The sequence below is a fragment of the Python bivittatus genome, unplaced genomic scaffold, assembly GCF_059951505.1.
Source record: "Python bivittatus isolate LINGU-HERP-01145 unplaced genomic scaffold, Pbiv_v1 ctg000700_np1212, whole genome shotgun sequence".
Lineage (NCBI taxonomy): Eukaryota > Metazoa > Chordata > Lepidosauria > Squamata > Pythonidae > Python > Python bivittatus.
This window is the reverse complement of record NW_028277098.1, coordinates 46,853,097-46,876,119: the sequence shown is the minus strand read 5'-3', so window position 1 is coordinate 46,876,119 and position 23,023 is coordinate 46,853,097. Positions and strand designations below refer to the sequence as shown.

Below are 23,023 nucleotides of genomic sequence, written 5' to 3'. Positions count from 1 at the left end.
GACAAAGAGAGACAGAAAGTTGCATCTACTGAAATCAACAGAAGTTACAGTAACTGTACCTAACTTTGGGTTGAACCATGGTTCAAACATAGTAAATATCAAGCACAAATGTCTGAATGTAATTAGTGCGAAAAGTTATATAAATTTAGTTACTAACAGCTATAGTATCTACATAATAAATATTAACCACATAAGGTCTAAAGTTACTTCAGAGAGAATATGGGGCTGGACTGACAACTGAGAAAAAAACAAAAACAAAAAACAGACTAATGGAAAGTGGGGACCATAAGTGGGGAAGCATAATGGGAAGAGACCTTACCTGCTCTGAACATTACTGATTAAAGAATCTGTACGTGAAACACCTCTTTTTTTGCAATCTCCTGTCCTACTGGAGTCTCTTATCTTAGCAAATTCTTCCTTTGACAACCAAGTCTCATCCTAAAAAATCAAGATTAAAAAACAATAATTTTATTTGACTATCAAACATATTACTTACCTTTTAAAAAGTATTTTAACGATTCTTAAGCTTAAGCCTTCCCCCAGCAATATAGGGATAATAACATTGACTTTTATAGGATTATTCTAATGGTTACTAATATAATATATGTGAACATTAATAAAAATCTACATATATTTTTAATAATTAGAAATTATTTATTATTCTATATCAGAAATCCACAAAGACTATTGCAGATTAGTCTCTGTGGCTATAAATTTAGTTTTGGTCTTTTCCCTAGATGCCAAACAAGTGAAAGGCACCTGTGAATAATTCATAGAAAAGGAACTATTTCTATTTTCTTCTAATCAAACACTGAAAAAAAAGTAGAGCCCCTCACTACATGCCTGGTTGTCAATTTTTTGACCACCTCCCTTCCACGGAAAGCTAGATTCTTCCCCAGCTTCTTTACCAAAGAAATATTGAAAAGAGGATAAGATAAGGTTATACAAATCTCAGCAATGGGATTGTGTTCCCCCTTTCAAATCTGAATGGTCTTCCAGGTTCCTACAGTGGACACACTCTCAGTCTCTTATTCATGGCTTCTATGTGAACTGATAAGGAGCCTGGTCGCTTAATTGATAACAAAGGGACATCCAACTGCCTTAGAATGTGATTCGCCCCTCAGTTCTAAACATGCCATTACACTGGTACGTGGACATACCAAAACTTGCAATTTCCTTTTTCTCTCAAGTCTGGCACAAAGTAAGAAAGCATCATGCTCCGTCCCCGAATTATTTACCTATGTCAATGAATAAATGGCTTATTGTATATGTATGTAGTACTGTAAATTGAATTAGTAGACAGAACTGCATTTTTATTCTCCTATAGCCCTGCTAGGCCAGATAAGCTTGAATGGTGCTTTGGGAAGGGGAAGATATTTCCTGAAAAGCTGTCTCATGCCACAGAGGAAGCCCTGATGGCTTTCTCTTAGCAGTTATGGTGGGGATGTGATGTCCTTAGCATCCAGAAAGAGGAAACAGGAAAGACTGAAAGAGCTAGCAAACTGAATAGGGAACCTCTGTGTGCTATATTCAGCTGAAGGCCTGGCACTTGCATGAAACTTTTAGTAAGTCTTTTTCCATAAAACCTGAGGAAGGAAAAAGGATGCCAACTGATTTTCAAACTTACAAATGTTAGCCTTTGCCTTGCACTGTGTGTTCTTAAAATATTTTTCACTCGCTTATGGATCTCATCCCCATTTAGTGATGTGTTCAAACCTGTATGAAACCTATAATTAGAAAAAAAATAAAAATAACAAGTCATGTCACTTTATATGAATGTTTTAAATTATAAGCATGGGCTACTATTTAGAAATGGATACAAGATCACATTATTCTCTCTTTTATAGATTCACATGAAAGATAAGGCTATCAGTAGTTATTTGTTATACAGATAGTCCTTGACTTACAACCACAATTGGACCAGAACTTCCATCACTAAGTGATGTGGTCATTGAGTGAGTTACCCTGATTTTATGACCTTTTTGCCACGGTCATTAAGCAAATCACCACAGTTGTAAAGTGAATCATGTGGTCATTAAGCGAATCTGACTTCCCCCACTGACTTTGCTTGTCAGAAGCCCCCTGAGAAGGTTGCAAATGGAAATCACATGACCCCAAGACACTGGAACCATCGTAAATGTCAGTTGCCAAGTGCCCGAATTTTGATCATGTGCCCGTGGGGACACTGCCATGGTTGTAAGTGCGAGGACCTGTCACTTTTTCAGTGCCATCATAACTCTGAACAGTCGTTACACAAATGGTTGTAAGTTGAGGACTACCTGTAATAGCCAACTATTATTTTTAGAAAGAAAGATGGTATGCCTTTTAATATCAGTTGGAGGGGATCACAAACAGGTGAGTGCAACTGCACTTTTTAAAGGCACCTGCTTGGCCACTGTGGAAATAGAATGCTGGACTAGTCTTGGTCTGACTAGTCTTGGTTCTTCTAATGGCCATAATTCATTCTAAAGATAAGACATACTTAATTCTGGTAGTATGTAGCATATATTCAATACAATATTTTTTACAACTATAAAAGCTTACAAGAGGTGGTTACACTCACTCCCTTCTTGGTCACTATAGTATCAGAAAAGTACTGTACCAGGCAGCAATAAAAATAAGTTAGTTGATATACCAAAAAAGCAGAGATGAGCAAATCGTCCTAATATTCAAAAAGGAAGGAAGACCATTCAGAAAAATACAGACCAGTTATATGCAAGCATTTAGAAAAGAACACTACCACTATCAGACACCATCATGAGTTTGTCAGTAATAAACTGTCAGCTGATCTTATCTTTTTATGATAGAGTAATTAGTTTAGTTAGACTACAAAATGTTGTGGAGATACTGTTGTTTGACCTCAGTAAAGCATCCAGCACAGTATCTTGTTATATGTTTGTGTCAGTCCGTCAAGGTAGACCAGATCAGGAAACAGACTCCACAAGGCCTACCGGAATTCTTTATTGATGCAGAGCATATTAACAAAATCTTGAAAACTTGACAGAATTTCTCTCTGCCCTTATACCAAAAAGAATCAAGATGGGGTAATCCTGAGTTTCTTTTTCACTCCCTCTTCCCTTCTAGGGCTAAGCTGGTGTCCATCTAATGGCTGCTGAATTCCTTCATCAAGGCTGTCTCCATACTCCTGTACACCTTATGGCCAAGATAGATAAATGCAAGTTACTATGGTCTACTGGATTTGTAACTGGCTGAATTTCACTCAAAAGTTGCTAGAAATTTATTCTGCATTGTTCAGGAAAGATGTACTGATGAGGTTTTCCAAGAGTAGTCCTCAGCCCTGTACCATTCAACTTTACATATGACCTAGAGGATGGAACTGAAGTGATATTAAACCTGTGATGACACTAAATTAGTGGGATGGATTGACCAACACCTTAAGAGAACAAGTTGATAGTTCAAATTTATTTTGACAGGTTGCTATTCAACAGTGACAAATATAAGGACCTATATTGTGGTGGGAAAGATCGTATGCGTAGATACAGTATTGGGAAGCTCTATTCTGTTTGAAACCAAAGACAGAATAAGGACCAATGGATTAATTTTTTAAAAAGGAGATGCAAGATGAATATTAGGCAACATTTTCTGATGCTAAAAGTTGTTTAGCAGTGAAATAATCTGCTGAGAATAGTGTGGATCCACCTTGCTGGAGGTTTTAATAAAAAGAGAGACAGAGAGAGTCACATGTCAGGGATGGTTTAGAGGACTCTTGCAACAGAGTTTAAGTAGATGACTTATAAGATCCCTTCCACCTTATACATGCTGCAGTTCTATGATAGGTACATGATTTAAGCAGACTTAATTTTCTAATGTGTGATACAAAAATCCTCTTCTATAAAATGTTTATTTTTTACTGAAATGACAGAAAAGTCCACTAGTGTGTGCTAAAGCATAAGAAATGTTTACTGATCACTTTGTTCTCAATCTTTTAAACTGAAATGAGCATTAATAAGTATTATTTAAATTAACTTTCTTTTAAATAAATATATTTACTTATAATATTAATGAAAATATTTATATTGATAGTAATAATATATTTATAATAGATATATTATAATTATACTATACTATAAAACGATCTTAGTTCCTTTTTAAATATATAATTTTAGATACAACTAGAAATACAGTGGGGCAAAAAAGTATTTAGTCAGCCACCAATTGTGCAAGTTCTCCCTCTTAAAAAGATGAGAGAGGCCTGTAATTTTCATCATAGGTATACCTCAACTATGAGAGACAAAATGGGGGGAAAAATCCAGAAAATCACATTGTCTGATTTTTAAAGAATTTATTTGCAAATCATGGTGGAAAATAAGCATTTGGTGAATATCAAAAGTTCATCTCAATACTTTGTTATATATCCTTTGTTGGCAATGACAGAGGTCAAACGTTTTCTGTAAGTCTTCACAAGGTTTTCACACACTGGTGCTGGTATTTTGGCCCATTCCTCCATGCAGATCTCCTCTAGAGCAGTGATGTTTTGGGGCTGTCGCTGGGCAACACGGACTTTCAACTCCCTCCAAAGGTTTTCCATGGGGTTGAGATCTGGAGACTGGCTAGGCCACTCCAGGACCTTGAAATGCTTCTTACGAAGCCACTCCTTCGTTGCCCGGGAGGTGTGTTTGGGATCATTGTCATGCTGAAAGACCCAGCCACGTTTCATCTTCAATGCCCTTGCTGATGGAAGGAGGTGTTCACTCAAAATCGCACGATACATGGCCCCATTCATTCTTTCCTTTACACGGATCAGTCATCCTGCTCCCTTTGCAGAAAAACAGCCCCAAAGCATGATGTTTCCACCCCTATGCTTCACAGTAGGTATGGTGTTCTTTGGATGCAACTCAGCATTCTCTCTCCTCCAAACACGACGAGTTTTTAGACCAAAACGTTCTACTTTGGTTTCATCTGACCATATGACATTCTCCCAATCCTCTTCTGGATCATCCAAATGCTCTCTAGCAAACTTCAGACGGGCCCGGACATGTACTGGCTTAAGCAGGGGGACACATCTGGCACTGCAGGATTTGAGTCCCTGGCGGCATAGTGTGTTACTGATGGTAGCCTTTGTTACTTTGGTCCCAGCTCTCTGGAGGTCATTCACTAGGTCCCCCCGTGTGGTTCTGGGATTTTTGCTCACCATTCTTGTGATCATTTTGACCCCACAGGGTGAGATCTTGCATGGAGCCCCAGATCAAGGGAGATTATCAGTGGTCTTGTATGTCTTCCATTTTCTAATTATTGCTCCCACAGTTGATTTCTTCACACCAAGCTGCTTGCCTATTGCAGATTCAGTCTTCCCAGCCTGGTGCAGGTCTACAATTTTGTTTCTGGTGTCCTTCAACAGCTCTTTGGTCTTGGCCCTAGTGGAGTTTGGAGTGTGACTGTTTGAGGTTGTGGACAGGTGTCTTTTATACTGATAACAAGGTCAAACAGGTGCCATTACTACAGGTAACGAGTGGAGGACAGAGGAGCCTCTTAAAGAAGTAGTTACAGGTCTGTGAGAGCCAGACATCTTGCTTGTTTGTAGGTGACCAAATACTTATTTTCCACCATGATTTGCAAATAAATTCTTTAAAAATCAGACAATGTGATTTTCTGGATTTTTTCCCCCCATTTTGTCTCTCATAGTTGAGGTATACCTACGATGAAAATTACAGGCCTCTCTCATCTTTTTAAGTGGGAGAACTTGCACAATTGGTGGCTGACTAAATACTTTTTTGCCCCCCTGTACTAATCAACCCTTTAAATCATTACAGTGGCAGTTATACCATGCCCAAGTCACCATACAAAAAAATCTATATCTTATAACACTCATAATCTAATGTTATGATATTCTTAAAGGCTATAGGAGGTATTCTCTGAAGCTTATATTCAAACTGTATTTTTAAAATTATAAATAAAAGGTATTTCCCATAATACAAAGACTCCAACAACAGTTGATAATCACTGTCTAGACTATAGAAACAGGATTAAGACATCACCATTTCCTTCCAGTGCTGCCAGAATATATTATTTTACTGATTTTATTCTAACAAAACAAAACAAACCTCCAGAACTATATTCTTTGTCATATTTCCAATTTTCTTTGGTATCAGCAAACATTTTACAGTTGTATTAGTTTAAATTGTTTACTGATTCCTATAAAGTATATAAACATTTTGTATAGGTAGTCCTTATTTAGTGACTGCCTTGTTTAGTGACCATTCACAGTTACGATGGTGATGAAAAAGTAATTTTGTGAGCAGTCCTCACATTTATGACCTTTGCAGGTCTGTAAAGCAAAATAAAGTTGAAGATAGCAAAATCGTGATGTTTCACTTAGTGACTGCTTTGCTTAACAACTGAACTGCCAGCCCCAATTGTGGTCACTAAATGAGGACTACCTGTATATAGAGCATGGCCACCTAGAATAAGTCATATCAATGGAAGATTGCTCATAATTCATTTCAAAGATGCTGTACTGACAGCAATCAACATTATGAACTATTTTCTCTGATAATGTAACTAAAAACACTTATTGTCCTTTTTTTATAGAAAGGATTTTTTTAAAATGATGCAAATTTAAATGCATATTTTGCCCCCAAAAAGTAAGAAAAAAATCCAGAAATCTTGTGTATCTAAACTTAACTCTTCCATATTTGTAAATACAAAATGGGGAATTATATGGCATAATTTTATGTCTACCTACTCACATGTTAATTCTATTTCACTTCAATGGATTTTATTCCCAAGTAAGTATTGCTACATAAATAGACACAAAGCATGAAGAAATTTCAAGCAAATGCTAGCATTGCTTATTAGCACAAAATGTTCATATATTTAATATTGGCAAAATTATTAAAAATATATTCTGCAAAACACTGTGGCTCTTTATTTATACCTTTCCCTTCCAAAAAGCCTCACAAGTTCAATCATATATCTATGGCTTCCATGAAGAATTTATCAGTTTCAAATGCAGAGGATTTGTGCTGAGAGAGGAAAAAAAATCCACATACAAGGACAAACTACCATAGGGGGAAAAATCAATATAGTACAGGAGCAGATGCACGTCTACAGTAGAGCGCAAGCAACTATTATGGAGTCTGGTGAAAAGAAATTGCTCTATAGCTAAAAATAAATTGCTCTATGACTGAAAAAACTAAAATGAATTTTTGAAAACTCAACAGTGCAACAAGCTTGCATTTAACACATTAAGACAGCAATCCTATACACAAATGTAAGTTCCAATGAACTCAGCAGGGCTTACAATTCTGCAGCCAAAAAAGACTGAACTATAAAGGAGCTAATAAAAAGGTGGTGGTGGTGGTGGTGGTGGTGGTGGCGGCAGTTATATGGGAGTTCACCCAGAGTACTTTTAAAGTTAAGAAATTATCTATGAATTAGTCTAATATTAGCACATCTGAAGTTAACACCATACTATGTAAAAATGGATAACATGTAACAAAAACAGATTATATCAACTCGTTGTTATATAAAATGCTTATTTTCTGCTGAATATAGGCCTTACATGTTATGCTCTTGGTGTGAAAACACAAGTGAAAAAAAGATTTCTTATGGGTGCTTCTGGCAAGAGAACAAACCAACCATTTTCATGCACACCTGCAGTTTTGCTTTACCATTGGGAAGGAAATGGTTGCCTTGTCCATTTTTTTTTCTCCTTTAAGTGACTAAAGTTGGTAGGTGGGGAATAAAGGAATATATTTTCCCTAAAATCCCTCTCATCCAGTGGGTTAACTACTGTGAAAACAGGTTACATAAAAAATATTTATCAACCTGAAGACTTATACTGAAAAGTCACAAATGTTTTCAGTAGTAGGTCTCCCCATCAGCTATTTATTCAGAAAGTACTATTAAACATCAAGGTGAATGGCTAACTTCAATAAAATAAATGCAAGTGCCCTAAGATAATTGAGAACAATAAAGAAAACAAGATTTCAGCTTAACTGTTCTATGCCTTTCAACCACTTTTCAGTAGGAATAAATTGACTCACTATCTTTCTTCTAAAAGCCAGGCCATCACTCACTCCTTTGAGCTCCTTACCTTTACTAACAGCTAACAACTTATTTGATTCAAGACATATTTGTACTTGCTTATCAAGTATATTTGGAAGCACAGTATCAGTCCTTGCTTCTAAGGAAAAGATATATGGTAACTTACAATTTGGAGAATTACCTCATTTACATGAAATACTATATGATATACACTTTTTTAGACAGAGTAAAATTGTAAGAGCAAAGTTATGAGGCCTAAATAACTTCTCAAAATGGCTATGAATGATCCAAGAAGAACATTAATCCATCCAATATGATCAACATATGGATGTAAAGCATCTAGTGCAATCTCATTTTGTGAAGGAACAAGAATTTTCCAAGTTTCTTACAATCCCAATATGACACAGGATGTGTAATGGGAAGGAAGGAAAACCAAACAGAGAGAGGTAAATTCTAAATCACATATGGATCATAGTATTGAATATACCAAAATATTTTATACTGATATTTTACACTAAAACCCTTTATTTATGTTGTTTTCTTTTTTAATAAATATCCAGATTTGAATAGGAAATCCATAGCAGAGAAGGAGCTAAAGCTCTGCTCAGCTTATAGAGACAATAAGCAAAGTAGCTGCAAGGCCAGCAAACAGTTCCCTCTTTCTGGGTGTGTCTATAAGCAATAAAAGGGCTTTATAGCCAACAAATCCAAGCCTTGTTAGCGCTAACATCCTTTCGGCCTTAACCCTGTTTCCACCGTCATTACTATCAGAGCACCAATGGTAGAACAGCAGGCAAAGTAGATAATTCTGCAAACAAAACTAGGATGATTAAGAATGAAATGAGAATGAAGTGCACTCCATTATATCCCTGCTGAGACATGCTCCTAGAAAAAGAGGATGCCTGCTCACAGTTGCACATAAAACATTTCAGAAAGTTGAATAGTGAATTCCAAATTGTTCACTAAAAATATTTATTTTTCCAATGTGGTTTTCTTGGTCAAAAGGATTCCCAGGCAAAATGACTGTAAACCTGAGTTTCGTTCAAGTTAACTGAGTTTTATGAAGCTCAGAATACATATTGCAAGCTTTTGCTAAAGTCAGTGGATTATTCTGCTGGGATACATTATTTGGAGTGCCTGACATTATAAAAGGAGAAAATGTATTTACTTATTTATTTAATCAATTTATAATCCACTTCAGTCACTGAAGCAACTCTAGGCAATGTACAGGAGTCCTTGGCTTACGTCCATTCATTCAGTGACTGTTCAAAGTTATGGTGGCGCTGGAAAAAAATGGACGTATGACCAGTCCTTGAGGTTCTGGCCACTGCAGCACCCCTGCGGTCATGTGATTGTGAACCAGGTGCTCGGATGCCTGGCTTGTGATTATGATAGTGCAGGGAACCACAGTCATGTGATTGCCATTTGCAACGTTTCCTGTCAGCTTCCCATAAGCAAAGTCAAGCTGGCAGGGAAGGGAAGGTTGCAAGTCATTCTGGTAAGTTGCTCCCGCCTGCAGCAAACACCCTCTGCCTGTATGCAACCTCCACCAGCCTTCCCCAAGCCTCCCTCGATTCATGTGCAGCCTGCAGTGGGCCTCCCAAGCCCTCACCAGCCTACCTCGACTTGCACATGGCCTGAGCTGGGCCTCCCAAGTCCTCCCCCGGCCTCTCCCACAGCAACCCCATGCTCTTTACCTGAGAGGCAGGTGAAACATTAGGGGGGTTTTGCCCAAGGACCCCTACTGGTAGGTACCAGCTGGGACTTAAACCCCAGTCTCCCGTGTCAAAGGGTGGCACTCTAACCACTATGCTATATATATATATATATATATTACACGCATTGGTCAAAGACTACAATAAAGGTTTACCTACCTTCCTACCATTCAACTCATTCAGAAACTATTTCTCATTTGTACAGTTTTTAAGTATTCAATGGCACACCTGGAAAAAAATAGCTTCTGTAGTTAAATGTGCTTCATGTTTTGAGGTTTTATATAAATGGAAGCTACCAGATTCAAGAGTGATTTCAAATAAGATCATTATATATGTTCTGATAAATATCTTAGAGTACTCTGAACATGAAGTAGGTGAGACCACCTGATCCACATATTAAGAAATTACAGTATTTCCAAAAAAATCTCTGAATGTCTACTGTTTTGACTTCTAGTAGACAAGATCAAATCTTGAACTACATCAGACCAGAAGTAAAGATGAGTAACTGTGATGAGCTGTACCTATCTTACTCTACAGGCCAGCCTAGTAGTTTTGTCAACTACCAAATAAAGTTACATAATACTGAGTGAATCAGTTCCCTAGAAATTACTGTAATTAATAAACAAATAAATGAATATATGGAAAAAAGTAACATTACTTCATAGCTATGTAGCTTCTTAAGAATCTTTGGCACCCTTCTTTTAAAAACACACTGAGCGTTGTCACAGATATATGAATAACAACTTTAACTCAGAGAATCCATCTTAAATCTCTGTTGGGAGATATCTTTGCTGGAAGATGACTATACAAGGTATTTTTCTTCACTAATCTTTCTTTTAAACTTTTAGACAAATGCGGTTGCTGGGCAATAGTCAAAGCAGAAAGTAGCAAAGCAGAAAGTAGCCAGGAGCAGGATGGAAAAGGGAGGTCCTGCAGCAGTCCAGTTGGAGCCCAGCATGTTGCAGCCCCTCTGAAGACTCCTCTCAGTGCCATAGGATGAATAGTTGATTCACCACTCCTGCTTGTTCAGCTTCAGCCAACCCTAGCAGTGGGCTAGTACTGAAATGAAGGCTCTATTGTAAGGACGTGATTTCAACAAATGGTAAGTATAACTGCTCCTCAAGAAATCCTCCCTGGATCCTACTATACTGGACAATTTTCATCCAGTCTCCCACCTTCCCTTTTTGGGGAAGGTGGTTAAGAAAGTGGTGGCATCACAGCTCCAAAGGGTTCTGGAGGAAACGGATTATCTGGACCCTTTTCAGTCAGGTTTCAGGCCCAGTTATGGAATGGAAATGGCATTGGTTGCACTTATGGATGATCTCTGGCAGGCAGCGGGATGGTGGAAGTGCAACCAACCTTGCTCTCCTTGATCTCTCAGCAGCTTTCGATACTGTTGACCACAGTATCCTTTTGGGACGGCTCAGGGAATTGGGGGTGGGCGGCACGGTTTTGTGCTGGTTTACCTCCTTTCTCCAGGGCCGATCCCAATCAGTGGTGATGGGGGCGAGAGGTCCCACCCCCGGCCCCTCCTTTGTGGGGTGCCGCAGGGTTCGGTTCTCTCTCCACTCCTTTTTAACATGTACATGAAATTGCAGGGCGAGATCATCCATCATAATGGGATGAGGTATCATCAATATGCTGATGATACTCTATACATCTCCGTCACAGGTGAGGTAAGTGATGCCATGACCACCCTTTCGCGGTGCTTGGAGGCTGTAAGGGTCTGGATGGGGAACAACAGGCTTCAGCTGAACCCTGGTAAGACGGAGTGGCTGTGAGTTAATGGCTCCTTTGTATCCGGGACTTTGTCATCTTTGGTGCTGGATGGAGTAGCACTGCCTCAGACAGACCCAGTGTGTAATCTGGGGGTCCTCCTAGACTTACAGTTCCTGCTCAAAGAGCAGGTGGCAGCCATGGCAAGAAAGGCCTTTGCACAACTTCCGATTGTGCATCAGTTATACCCTTTCCTGGATCGGGATGCCCTTTGAACAGTCACTCATGCCCTTGTTATCTCCCATATAGACTACTGCAATGCGCTCTACATGGGGCTAACCTTGAAGAGTATCCGGAAGCTACAGCTGGTCCAGAATGCAGCCATGTGGGCTATTTTGGGAGCACCAAGAAGGGCCCATGTAACGTCATTGTTCTGTGAGCTGCACTGGGTACCAGTTTGCTTCCGGATCCAATTCAAGATGTTGGTTATCACCTTCAAAGCCCTACATGGCATGAGACCAGGTTACCTAAGGGACCGCCTCTTCCCCATGACTTCAACCCGTCCCACCCGATCACACAGAGAGGGCATGCTTCAGACCCCCTTGGTAAAAGAACTCCGATTAGTGGGGTCCAGAAGGCAGCCCTCCTCTGCTCTAGCCCCCACTCTTTGGAATATTCTGCCCCCAGAAGTGAGATTGGCCCACTCACTCCTGGCCTTCCAGAGGGCTTTGAAGACCTGGTTCTGCCACTTGGCCTGGGGTGAGGAGGGAATACATCAAGCATGGGGATGGCTAGCCCCATAGAGGCCTGCTGTCTTCAGTCCCAGATCCATCATCTTCTTGGACTTTCTCCTTCTTTTTTGGTAATGTTTTTTATAATTTTTTTATGTTTTATGTATTTATATATATTTATTAATGCTTTGTGTGAGCCTCCCAGAGTCCCCCACTGGGGGGAGAGAGAAATTTAATAAATAAATAAATAAATCCTTGGAGCCAGAGTAAGGAGGTTATGTGGATGAGCCCTATGATTATGCAGTGTGTCTCTTCAAATCAGGAAAATTAGCTCAAATAATATAGTATTTATTATACTGTATTATTTATATTTTTCCAATGACAAAAATGTTTAGTAATCCAATCTCCTAAAACAGGAGTAGTAGCCGGTGTCCTGGGGATCACTAGAATTCCATCAGCCTTGTTTTTGAACCCTGACCCCACAGTTACTCAAGATCATGTTACTAAATTTCAGTGAAAAATCAGACTTCTGGCAAACAATTCTTTAGCACTTATGAATAGGAAAAGGGGTAAATTGGCGCGTTACTCCGTAAGGCTTAACAAACTTATTTTGCATTAAAAAAAATAATTCTGTCTCAAACCCTGAATAACAGGTTAAAAACTGCCTTCCAATCCTTTACAGAAGAAACCATAATCATGTCACTGGCCAGAAAAAAATAAAAAATAAAGGGAACAGAACTGTGAGGAAACAACCAAGTAAAAAGGACTGAAAAGCTTTGATAACCACATGTATCTCAAGGCCCTAAAAACAAAGATAAGTCACCAGCAGAGCAGGAAGGGTAGAAAAGGATATTGAAGAATGGATCTGAAAGCCAAATGAATTTCAATCTGCCTTTGTAGCCATGTGACAGCAATCTGTCCACACCATGTCCCATAATCAAGAAAAACAAGAACACACACTAAGTGCCCAAACTCAAGGACAGTTATTAAATTAAATACATTAATTTTAATTACATTAAAACAAAATAATTTCTTAAATTACAATCAAAAGGGCTAGAATTATGACTTTATAAGACAGAGTTCCCCAGTATCTAGTTTCACAATCATAGATTCTTCTCCCCTTTACTGTCTCTGCAGACTTCAAGTGTCTTGCCACCTTTTCTCTGATCAAAATCAATGTGCCAAATGACAGCCAACCAAAATAGTATTCAAAGCCAAGATGGAACAGGTAACAGAGGTATCTCGCATTATAATTAACCATGAGAAAATTCTGTAATAATACTAATAATTTAGTGATCAGGGAAATGCAAAATGGGAAAAGGGTGAAATAGGAGTCAACATACGAATTTTCCCCCTACCCCCATCCATAAAGCATTAGTCTAATTTTAAAATAGGTCTGCATCCATCAGCAAAGACATTTCCAATCTCTCCTAAACTGGAAATAACTCATGAACTTAATTTCATGTCAGAAAGAATGTGATTTGTAGTCTTCCCTGTCTCTCAATTCATTTGGGAGCAGAGAAAAAAATATAGTTCTTATGCTCCCTTGCAGGAAGTATGCATTGTGTGAATGGTCCAGGACATCAGACTAGTTAGAAAGCAGTACTGTCATTATCATTTGTTACAATACAGAGTATCTGGCACACTAAGAATGGATTGCAGAATTAATTTCTGATTCATTTCTCATTCTAAAATATGATGAATGCATCCTGTGTTTTACCAAAAATATGTTGGTACTAAGAGGCAAACTCCATTCCTAACTCCTAGAGACACAGTACAAATAATTTAGTAGTAATAATATAATTCTGAATAAAATTTTAAAAATTGACAATTTATATCCATTGAAGCTTTCTATATTTCATCTCTTTCACTTCTAATAATTGGAATCATAGCCCTATCTTTCTTTTGTTTTAAACAATTAGCCAAAATTTTACCCGGTCTTTCACCATTCTCCCAATATCCCTGTCGTAAACATGTTAGCATAAAGTATGTCTGGTGTGATATTATAGTATTTAATTCATATTTCTGCTTCTGTATTTCTCTATACAAAGTAGTAGATGGGTTTCTAACCATCTGTGCCCATAAATGTTTCAATTCATGTTTCAAATTATTTTCCCTTTTATTTTTAATCTTATTTTTATATGATGCATAATCAACAATTTGACCTCAGATATAAGATTTATATACTTCCCATTCAAAAATTCAGGCACTTGATGTTCTTGAATTCAAATCAAAATATTGCAAAGTCTCTACCCCCATTTGTTGTACAGTGCCATACCAGATTTTAAACATGGCCAATATTCTTCAAAAGGAAGACACTGATCAAAGTACATACCAGTTCATACACTGAAATTTCAGTATAAACAAGATAGCACACTATTTTAAATTTCCAAAAATATGTGGCATTACCTTTCTCTAAGAGATGAGCGATTTAACACAGGAGTTGAAGAATATTTCTGCAATGATGGAGGTGCTGAATGCATCAACAGATTTGAATGAACCTGCCTACCACTCATTTTTGTGATCAAGTGCTCATTGTAGCTGTCATGAAAAGAATCAAAGTCTTTCTCACGATGTGACCCAATAACCTGTTAGAAACACAAAAATAACCAAATGACCTTTGCAGAAGATATAATAGATTTAATGTCTTGGTTACATGTGATAGTTTATTGCTGACAATGAAATAAATACATTTCATAATTTATTAGGATGACCATGGAAGCAGAAATAAGAAAACATAGGAGATTCAGTCCTTTCCATTGCCAATACTCTCTTTTCTGTCAAAAACACATAATTTGACATTTTTACCACAGATTTTAAATTTCTGGTGTTTATGTGAAAGGTGTTAAATTTAATTATTTTATACAAAAAGTTTTTAACGGCACCAATTAAAAAAAGAGATGGCATGGCACAGAAGTGGAGAAATGTTGCTCCATCTTCAATTTAAAGGCTTATTGACTAAGTTACTAAAGTTACAAAATATTCATGTTTGAGAAACATGATAGAAACATTAAGAACTAGCTTTCATGTATTATTTTAATGAAAACTGAATCAGTTGGACAAGTTGGGTTCAACTCCCAGTAACTGTATGGACAAAAGCTTGCAATCTGGAACTACCTTTAGTAATAACTCATAGCTGTTCCAAGGATGCTCCAGTAATATGTGGTTCCATCAGTTCCCATTCACTTTATCCACTGCCTTCCCCTTCTATTTACCAAGTTTAGCACAGATAATAATATTTTCTATTCCATTTTCTGCTGGCATCACATGCACAAAATATGTGACTTTCTGTTTCCTGATCATCCAGAAGGCAGTCTTTATTTGGTCCAGGACAAACTGACTAGTTCATCTTGTAGTCTATGATATTCCAAATAAGTGTGTCAAAATCCATAACTTGAAGGTATCTATCTTCCTTCTCTTGCTTTTTTATATAGGGAAGATTTTTTTCTTCACTGTGAAAGTTTTTTAATCATTTGTTCGTTTCTATTAATATTTAGTGTTTTAATTCATGACATCTATATCATCTAATATTTGTATTTACATAACCTTATAAACATTTTTGAAAACAGCACTTAAAAACTCTAATTATAGATACTAATATTAGGAACTGAAAATAGTATGAGTGTAATTTCATCATTTTATAAAAATAGTTTTAAAAAGAAAATACAGAAGTAGCAGATGAAAACCTCTATCATGAAAACAGCCTCCCAGAATGTGACCTTTCAGTAAGCATTCAAATAGCAGCAGAAAAAAGAGTTAGATGGCTATCCCAAAACAGAGATCTTTCTGTCTGTTACCTTAAGTTGTAATATTTATTTAAATATTTCTTCTATTTTTATGGCTATCTACTTGCCAAGTAGTTGGATATATTTCCTTATTTTCCTTTTTAGGCAGCAAGAAAATAAGACATGGGAAGAGATATTTCTTGGAATATCTGTATCTCAAAGTTTAATCTTAAACACTTGAATCGTGAACACTCTGAATTAAATACAGATACAGATCTGCAGTCAGCTGCTACTTCTAAAGTCCTATTTTACAATACCATCACAAAGATAAAAAATATGATTTTCAAGGTACTGGCTGGGTTGCTGAATGTATTAAGCTATAATGTATTTTGTTTGGTTTTGGATTAGTGTGATATTTGAACCCAGCCATTGTGGTTTGTAAGCCATAGTTTACAAGTGGAGTTTACAATAATAATGTTGTCTGGGAGTTGTGGAAACTTAGTGCTGAAGGCAAAAAAAATATCATCAGCTATTAATGCTTTTCCTTGCTCTCTTCCTCCCATACACTCCTCTACCAATTGTACCTAAATCCTCCTTTCTCCTAACGTTACAGTGTCATTGATTCTTATCTCCTGTTGACTGGGAGGGCAGAAAGACTTGCTTGGAACCTGTACTTAAGTATTCTGTGACTGTTAAGCAAATATTCTGATTACTTAGGGAAGAAGAAATTTTTGTCCCAAAGGGAAGATATGTGCCTCCTGCTCAAAAAAATAGTATTTGATAGCTGATCCTGAGCCTTCTCCACAACTCCTGAAATATATAGCTATAATTATGTATAAATCAGACTACTGTAACTTGTTCAACAAACTACAGTTAAAACAAACTATGAGTCAAAATGATATGTGAGCCATCACAAGATGCAAGATAGAACTGTGGTGGGTGAATACTTCCATGGAATCATGTAAGTAGCAGTTATTGTACTGCAGGAATTTACCTAAGGCTCATTAAGGAACATCAGTAAGATTCATGTTCAGTATAGATGATTTAGTTGCTAACAACCAGCAATCAAAACAACAGCTGCTTCTTTATAAAGACATAAGTAACTGTCCATTATAAATGTATGTAATATTTATTATGGATACATCTGGGAAGGTCCTTGATTATTGAAGTATTTAGTAAAATGGACAAATTTCAGGAAGGCCAATTTCAACAAGCTTAGAGTAGCTCTAGATGGGATTCCATGGAAAGGAATCCTCTGAGCAAAAGGAATGCAGGGGGGGCTGAGACCTTCTCAAAAGTAAAATACTAGAAATAGAATCACATACTATTCCAATGACAGAAAAAATGGACAGCTTATAAACTCTTGCAGATTATACAGGCTTTTAACTGGTCTAAAACACGTATAAGAAATGGAATGTACCAAGGAGGTATCAACAGAAATGAAGTTGGAAACACTAAAGCCTCAAAGGAACTATGGCTTTGCAAGGAAAGCTAAAAGCAACAAAAAGGGCATTTTTTTTTTGGATGTTCTGGGCAGCAGTGCATACAAAAAAGATCTGCATTGGTCTGATCACACCTAAAATATTGTGTCTATGAGGGCCCTTTAAACTTGAGCATGGCCATGGAGAGGGCCAAGATCATAAAAGGCCCAGAAGAAAATCTTATGAATAATGGTTGGAAGCTCTGGGCACGTTTAGCCTGCAAAAGACTGTGCAGAAACATGATAGATGTCCTGAAGTATTTAAAAGGTGGTCAAGAAGGAGAAAAGGCACAATTATTCAGAGTTGCTCTAGAAGACAGGCAAGAAACGATGGGTTTTTATTACAATGAAGTAGATTTTAGCTGGACATAAGGAAAATGTTTCTAAAGATACAAAGCTGTTCAATAATGACTATCTCAGAAGGTAGTAGCCTCTGTTCCACAGGATATGTTTAAACAAAGGCTTGAGTCCACTTATTGGGAATGATAAAGTAATGGATTCCTGAACTGGGTAGGGGGGTTGGCTATGATTTCCAAGTTCAATTCTTTTGATACGTTTGACAGATACGCATTTCAGATGCTCAGTCAGGAAATACAGATGTCCTCTAGGTTTGTGAGTTGGTCATATCTTAACTCTGTAACCTGTAAACTAGTCATTAATAACACAGTGACAATATTGTGTAGGAAATCAAATGGTCACAAGAGATTAAATCAATTTTAGTTAATAAAGTATTCTATGTTTCTTAACTTACTTTAGTATTTTTGGGTCTGTAACTGCCCAGAAGACTAGGATCTTAAAAAGAAAAAAAGTAAACATTAATAAAGTTAAAGCATTTTTATTTATAAATATAAGACATTAGTAGTAGACTATTCAGTTATAAAGTCATTTTTCCAAAAATACAGCATTTTGAAAAGGTACAATCATTTAAACAGCATTATCTTTAAATAATGACTGAGTACACTGGCTTGTTTGAATATCACAGTGTTAATTATAACAAAGCATATAAATGAGTATTTAGATAGTGAGATAATTTACATTTGTGACTTAATTATTCAAACCAATACAAGGACCTCTGACTCTAAGTGAATGCTTCTGCAACATAAACAGCTTTTAGACAAAATATATCTGCTTAAATGGACCCTTTTTCCCAAAAAAAACCATATTTTTTCTTTTTTGACTTCTACTCTTAAAACAGGCTATCATCACAAGGCACTTAAGAACTCAGGCACTCAAGAGACCTCAGGGACTTCCTCCCATCTATCCCCAGCTATAATCACCTATATATGCCTTCCCACTCCAACTTCCAAGAGGAGGTTGCCCAAAATTGTGTTTTGATGTGTATGGGACCCATGGCAGGCAGCTGGCAAGCAAGATGTATGCGCTTCTTTTCTGAATCCATTTGGCTCCTCCTCCTGCAGCAACTGAATACAACCCCCACCCATTCTTAGTTCCTGTTCAGCTCCCATAGCTCCTGAATGGATTTCTTGGATGCTGTCAGGCAGGAGATCTAAGCAAGGTGAATAGAGCTCTGCAATTACCTGGACTCAAATAAGGCAGCATTCTGGGTTTGTATAATTAAATTGCAAAGGTAAATTATTCTACTACTGAAAACCAGGATCTTTGGGATAGCTGTTAGGTACAATTCTATTCCACCTAGAATCCCATTAATTGCACACGTACCACCAGCTAAAAACCACTGACTTATAGAGACATGCTTTGATCAACAGAAGGCAATTCTAAAACTAAGATTCTAGCATGTATCCTTTTATAGGATACATGAATGTGCATTTTAGTATTCAGTCTTCCCTTTCAATATTTTAGTTCTGAGTGATGCATTCTTCAGAAAACCTGTCTACAGGAATAAATAGGAAAAATGTTTCTTTTTTCTGAACAGTGCTTTCCTGTATACTGGTCAAGTGCCCTATTCTCCAAATGGAGGAAAGACTGATAGTCATATTCTTTCCTTCTGTTCCAGTTCTTTTAGCTAGAGATCTTCTGCCTTGGTAACTTTCTTCTTATCACTTTTCTACATGCAAGGTCTCCTGAGGAGTCAAAGTAGAATCCTGCCCTTCTTTCACCTCCTGATTTCCAAAGCAATGTCTAGTTGCAGCCCATCCAGATGGCATGCAGCCCATTCAGGAACTGTTGTTCTTGAATTACATCATTTCCAAGCACCAGTTCTTCAGAACAGGAGCAAGCAGGAGGTAGCAACGTAAGGAAGTCAGTTCCACAAGACATGTCCATCCAGTTGATAAGGGTCAGCACAAGCAATTCAAATCTAATTCTAATTATTAGAAATGGCTTGATTATATCTATCTCCCTCCCTCCTGCCTTCTCTTGAGCAAAATATCAGCCCCCACAGAAGCAGATACCCATAACAAGTATATAAAAATATAAAAACAATGATTTGATTTAAATGCATTAGTTTGTGGTGATCTTTTAACATTATTGAGCACAGCACAGTTGACAAAAATCCTACTTTTATCTTACATTATAAAATGAGACCAGATCTATACATAACATGTATGAACAAGAATCAAATTATTTAAAGAAATTTACTGCTTCTTTTCTACACTGCAGTACTTTTTTTCTGTTCTACTAGGCATCACTGAAAGTCTGTGGTCTACATTCCAGCTCTTTTGTGACATGAAAAAGAACTATGACATGGACTCCTCCCTCCCATATCACTGTAATGTGGAAAGAAATGCTGAACATCTTCCACATCTCCAAAAACAATGGGGGGAAAATTTCTGGGATACTTGTACAGATAAAATGGAAATGATTTGGTATACAACAGAGTCTAAGACACTTTATAAACAAGATGTGGATAATGTGGAAAGGCTTTACTGTCGAGTAGAATAGTTCATTTAGGGAAATTATTTTTCACCCCAAGGACTATTTACAATGAAAGCTTCCTCTTATGTGATGTTTAGCTCTCAGACTACTGAAGGTTTTATAACCAAAATCATATATTAATTGATTGCTAGAAACTATGCACTCCATTCATATCTAAATTATACACAAATAGCAACAGAAACAAACAAAAATACTTCTAGGACACATAATGGTTTAATTGCAAAGTAAGTCAGAGAAGAAGCAGATGCTGTGAGAAAACACTATATAAAAACACAGCTTTCCTTGAATGGGTAACAGGAATTACTGGAAGTAACAGAATATATAATCCAGGGCATATAAATGGGAAATAAGAAATAATACACTGACTGAACTTTCTAAAAGTAGTGCAAGTTTATTTTATAAGAAAACAGAGCTGTGTTTTTTATGTCAACTGAGTGACACAAGTCACAAAATTCCCACAATAAGAAATTGAATGCAATGACTTTTTAAAATTTCTTCTAAGAAATTGCTTCCAATTAAAAGGGTTTGCACTAGCAGTTTTAAGGGCACTTAGAATTGCAGTATTCTTTAAAACATGTTATGTCAGTTAAAATGTAAGAAATCAGACACTTTGCTTCTGAACCAGAAATTTCAATGAACTAGATAAAGCAAAAACATAATTAAGGCCATTGAAATAGGTACCCACTGTAATGTATTTGCATTTAAATCTATAACTGTACACATCTTTTGTACATTAACATAATACTTGCCGTAGGCTGCTTCATCTTTATTTTCCTTAGGACGACACCATGTATGAACATCAGGTGAGGGAGTCAACTGTTCAACCTAAAATGAAGTAATTATTAAAACTTCTTAATATAGGTAGTCCTTGCTTAATGACCCTAATTAGGACAGGCAACTCTGCCGCTAAGCGGTCGCTAAGTGGGAAATCATGTGACCATGACCGTGTTTTCTCGCTGGAAAGAGACAACTCAGTTTCACACCTTTGGCTTTTGTTTGCCTCCTAACCACTACCCCGCCCTTTGGAATGCTCGAGTGCCTGCTTACTGTCTTGTACTCATTGAAAGGAATGCAATTGTGCCACAGGGCAGGGCTGGGAGCCATGGGTGCACTATGCAAACAGCTTACAGTGCTCTGTAAGTACTAAGGGGGGGAGGGTCAAAGATTGCCTACAGAAATTGTGTGCTTCCCACCCCCATTTGCAGAGCAGAGAGATTGGGAAGAGATTTCAAGAGAGTAAGCCATTTGCTCTTCTACGCATTGAGAGCAACATGATTGCATTGGCAGTGGGAAAGGGTCAGGAAAAGGAGAGACTGCCTACAGAAATCACTTGCTTTTTTTTTTCCCATCCCCCATCACAGAGCAGAGATATTGGAGAGGAAAAGATTTCAACAGAGTATTGTAAGCTGTTTGCATAGCGCATCCACGGCTGCCAGCCTGGGCTGCTGGTACGATCGTATTGCTTTCGATGCGTAGAAGAACAAACAGCTTACTATCCTGCAATCTCATTCTCTCCAATCAATCTACTCTGCAAGGGGCAAAAAGGGAAAAGGGAAAAGGGAAAAGGGAAAAGGGAAAAGGGAAAAGGGAAAAGGGAAAAGGGAAAAGGGAAAAGGAAGGAAGGAAGGAAGGAAGGAAGGAAGGAAGGAAGGAAGGAAGGAAGGAAGGAAGGAAGGAAGGAAGGAACCAACCAACCAACCAACCAACCAACCAACCAACCAACCAACCAACCAACCAACCAACCAACCACAGGTCAGGCACAGGACAACGTGTACCAACTATAATGGCAATTGCATGACTGAGGGCCTTTGCGAAGATCATAAACGGTCATAAATGAGCCATAAAATTATTTTTTCAGCACCATCGTGACTTCAAATGGTTGCTGAAGAAATTGTCAGTAAGTGAAGACTACCTGTATAGTGTAATGGATGGATAGGATCATGCTCCCTCAGACAGAGCTGGTCTGCAATGTTGGGTTCCTCCTGGACTTACTGCTCTTGCTTGAACAGCTACTGGGAGCCACGATCAAGAGAGCCGTTGCACATCTACATCTGGTACACCAGCTGCAGCCTGCCCTTTTGTGCACAATCACTTATGCCTGTGTCACATTGCAGCTGAATTATTGCAATTTGTTCTACATGAGACTACTCTTGAAGGCCACTGGGAGGCTTCAGGTACCGCAGCATACAAAAGCCTGAGTAGTTTGCTTATTTATTGGGATTTATATGCTATTCCAATCCAGAAAGACTCTGACTGGCATATATTTCTTTCTTTCAGTAAGAAGATTAAAATAAAATAGTATCACAAAAAGTTATTTAATACTAGCAAAGAAAATTACAAAGAAAATTATGACCACAAAGGAAGAATAAACATTCAGACATGACCAAAACTGGTGCTCCCAATTCATACTAGATCCCCTTCTAGGGCTCTTTTTAAAAGCCATGTTTTTAGTTTTCCTAAAGCTCAGCAGGGTGGGGCTAGTTTGATCTTGGGAGGTAAACGATTCCTTAGAAGAATTCTGTAAATGAGAAGGTTTGATTCTTTAGTCCCTGAAGATGACAGTACCAAAACAGAGGGTCTTGGGACTCTACCACTGCCACTCAGGGAGAACCACTGTAACACAGTGCCTTCCACTCCCATCCACCATACCCAGTGCAGAAGGATACCATGGTCAACGTTATTGAAAGTTGCTGAGAGGTTCAGCAGGTTCAGTAGGATTGTACTTTTCCTATACTAGGCCTGCCAAAGATCATTTAACATGGCAACTAATATGAATTTTGTTTCATACCTAGA

General features: G+C 37.7%; 1 protein-coding gene across 3 annotated transcripts in view; it reads right to left on the bottom strand.

Annotated features, from left to right (window-relative positions):
• SPATA6 (spermatogenesis associated 6) overlaps window positions 1-23,023 on the bottom strand; it is a 39,524-nt gene that overhangs the window by 3,395 nt on the left and 13,106 nt on the right. For all 3 annotated transcript variants that reach the window (XM_088153405.1, XM_015888990.3, XM_088153404.1), the window contains 5 exons: window positions 20,980-21,055; window positions 18,126-18,166; window positions 14,579-14,757; window positions 1,628-1,727; window positions 320-438 (listed from right to left, as the gene is read on the bottom strand). In XM_088153405.1, coding sequence (XP_088009531.1) covers window positions 320-438; window positions 1,628-1,727; window positions 14,579-14,757; window positions 18,126-18,166; window positions 20,980-21,055 — 515 coding nt within the window. The remainder of the gene's footprint in view (window positions 1-319; window positions 439-1,627; window positions 1,728-14,578; window positions 14,758-18,125; window positions 18,167-20,979; window positions 21,056-23,023) is intronic.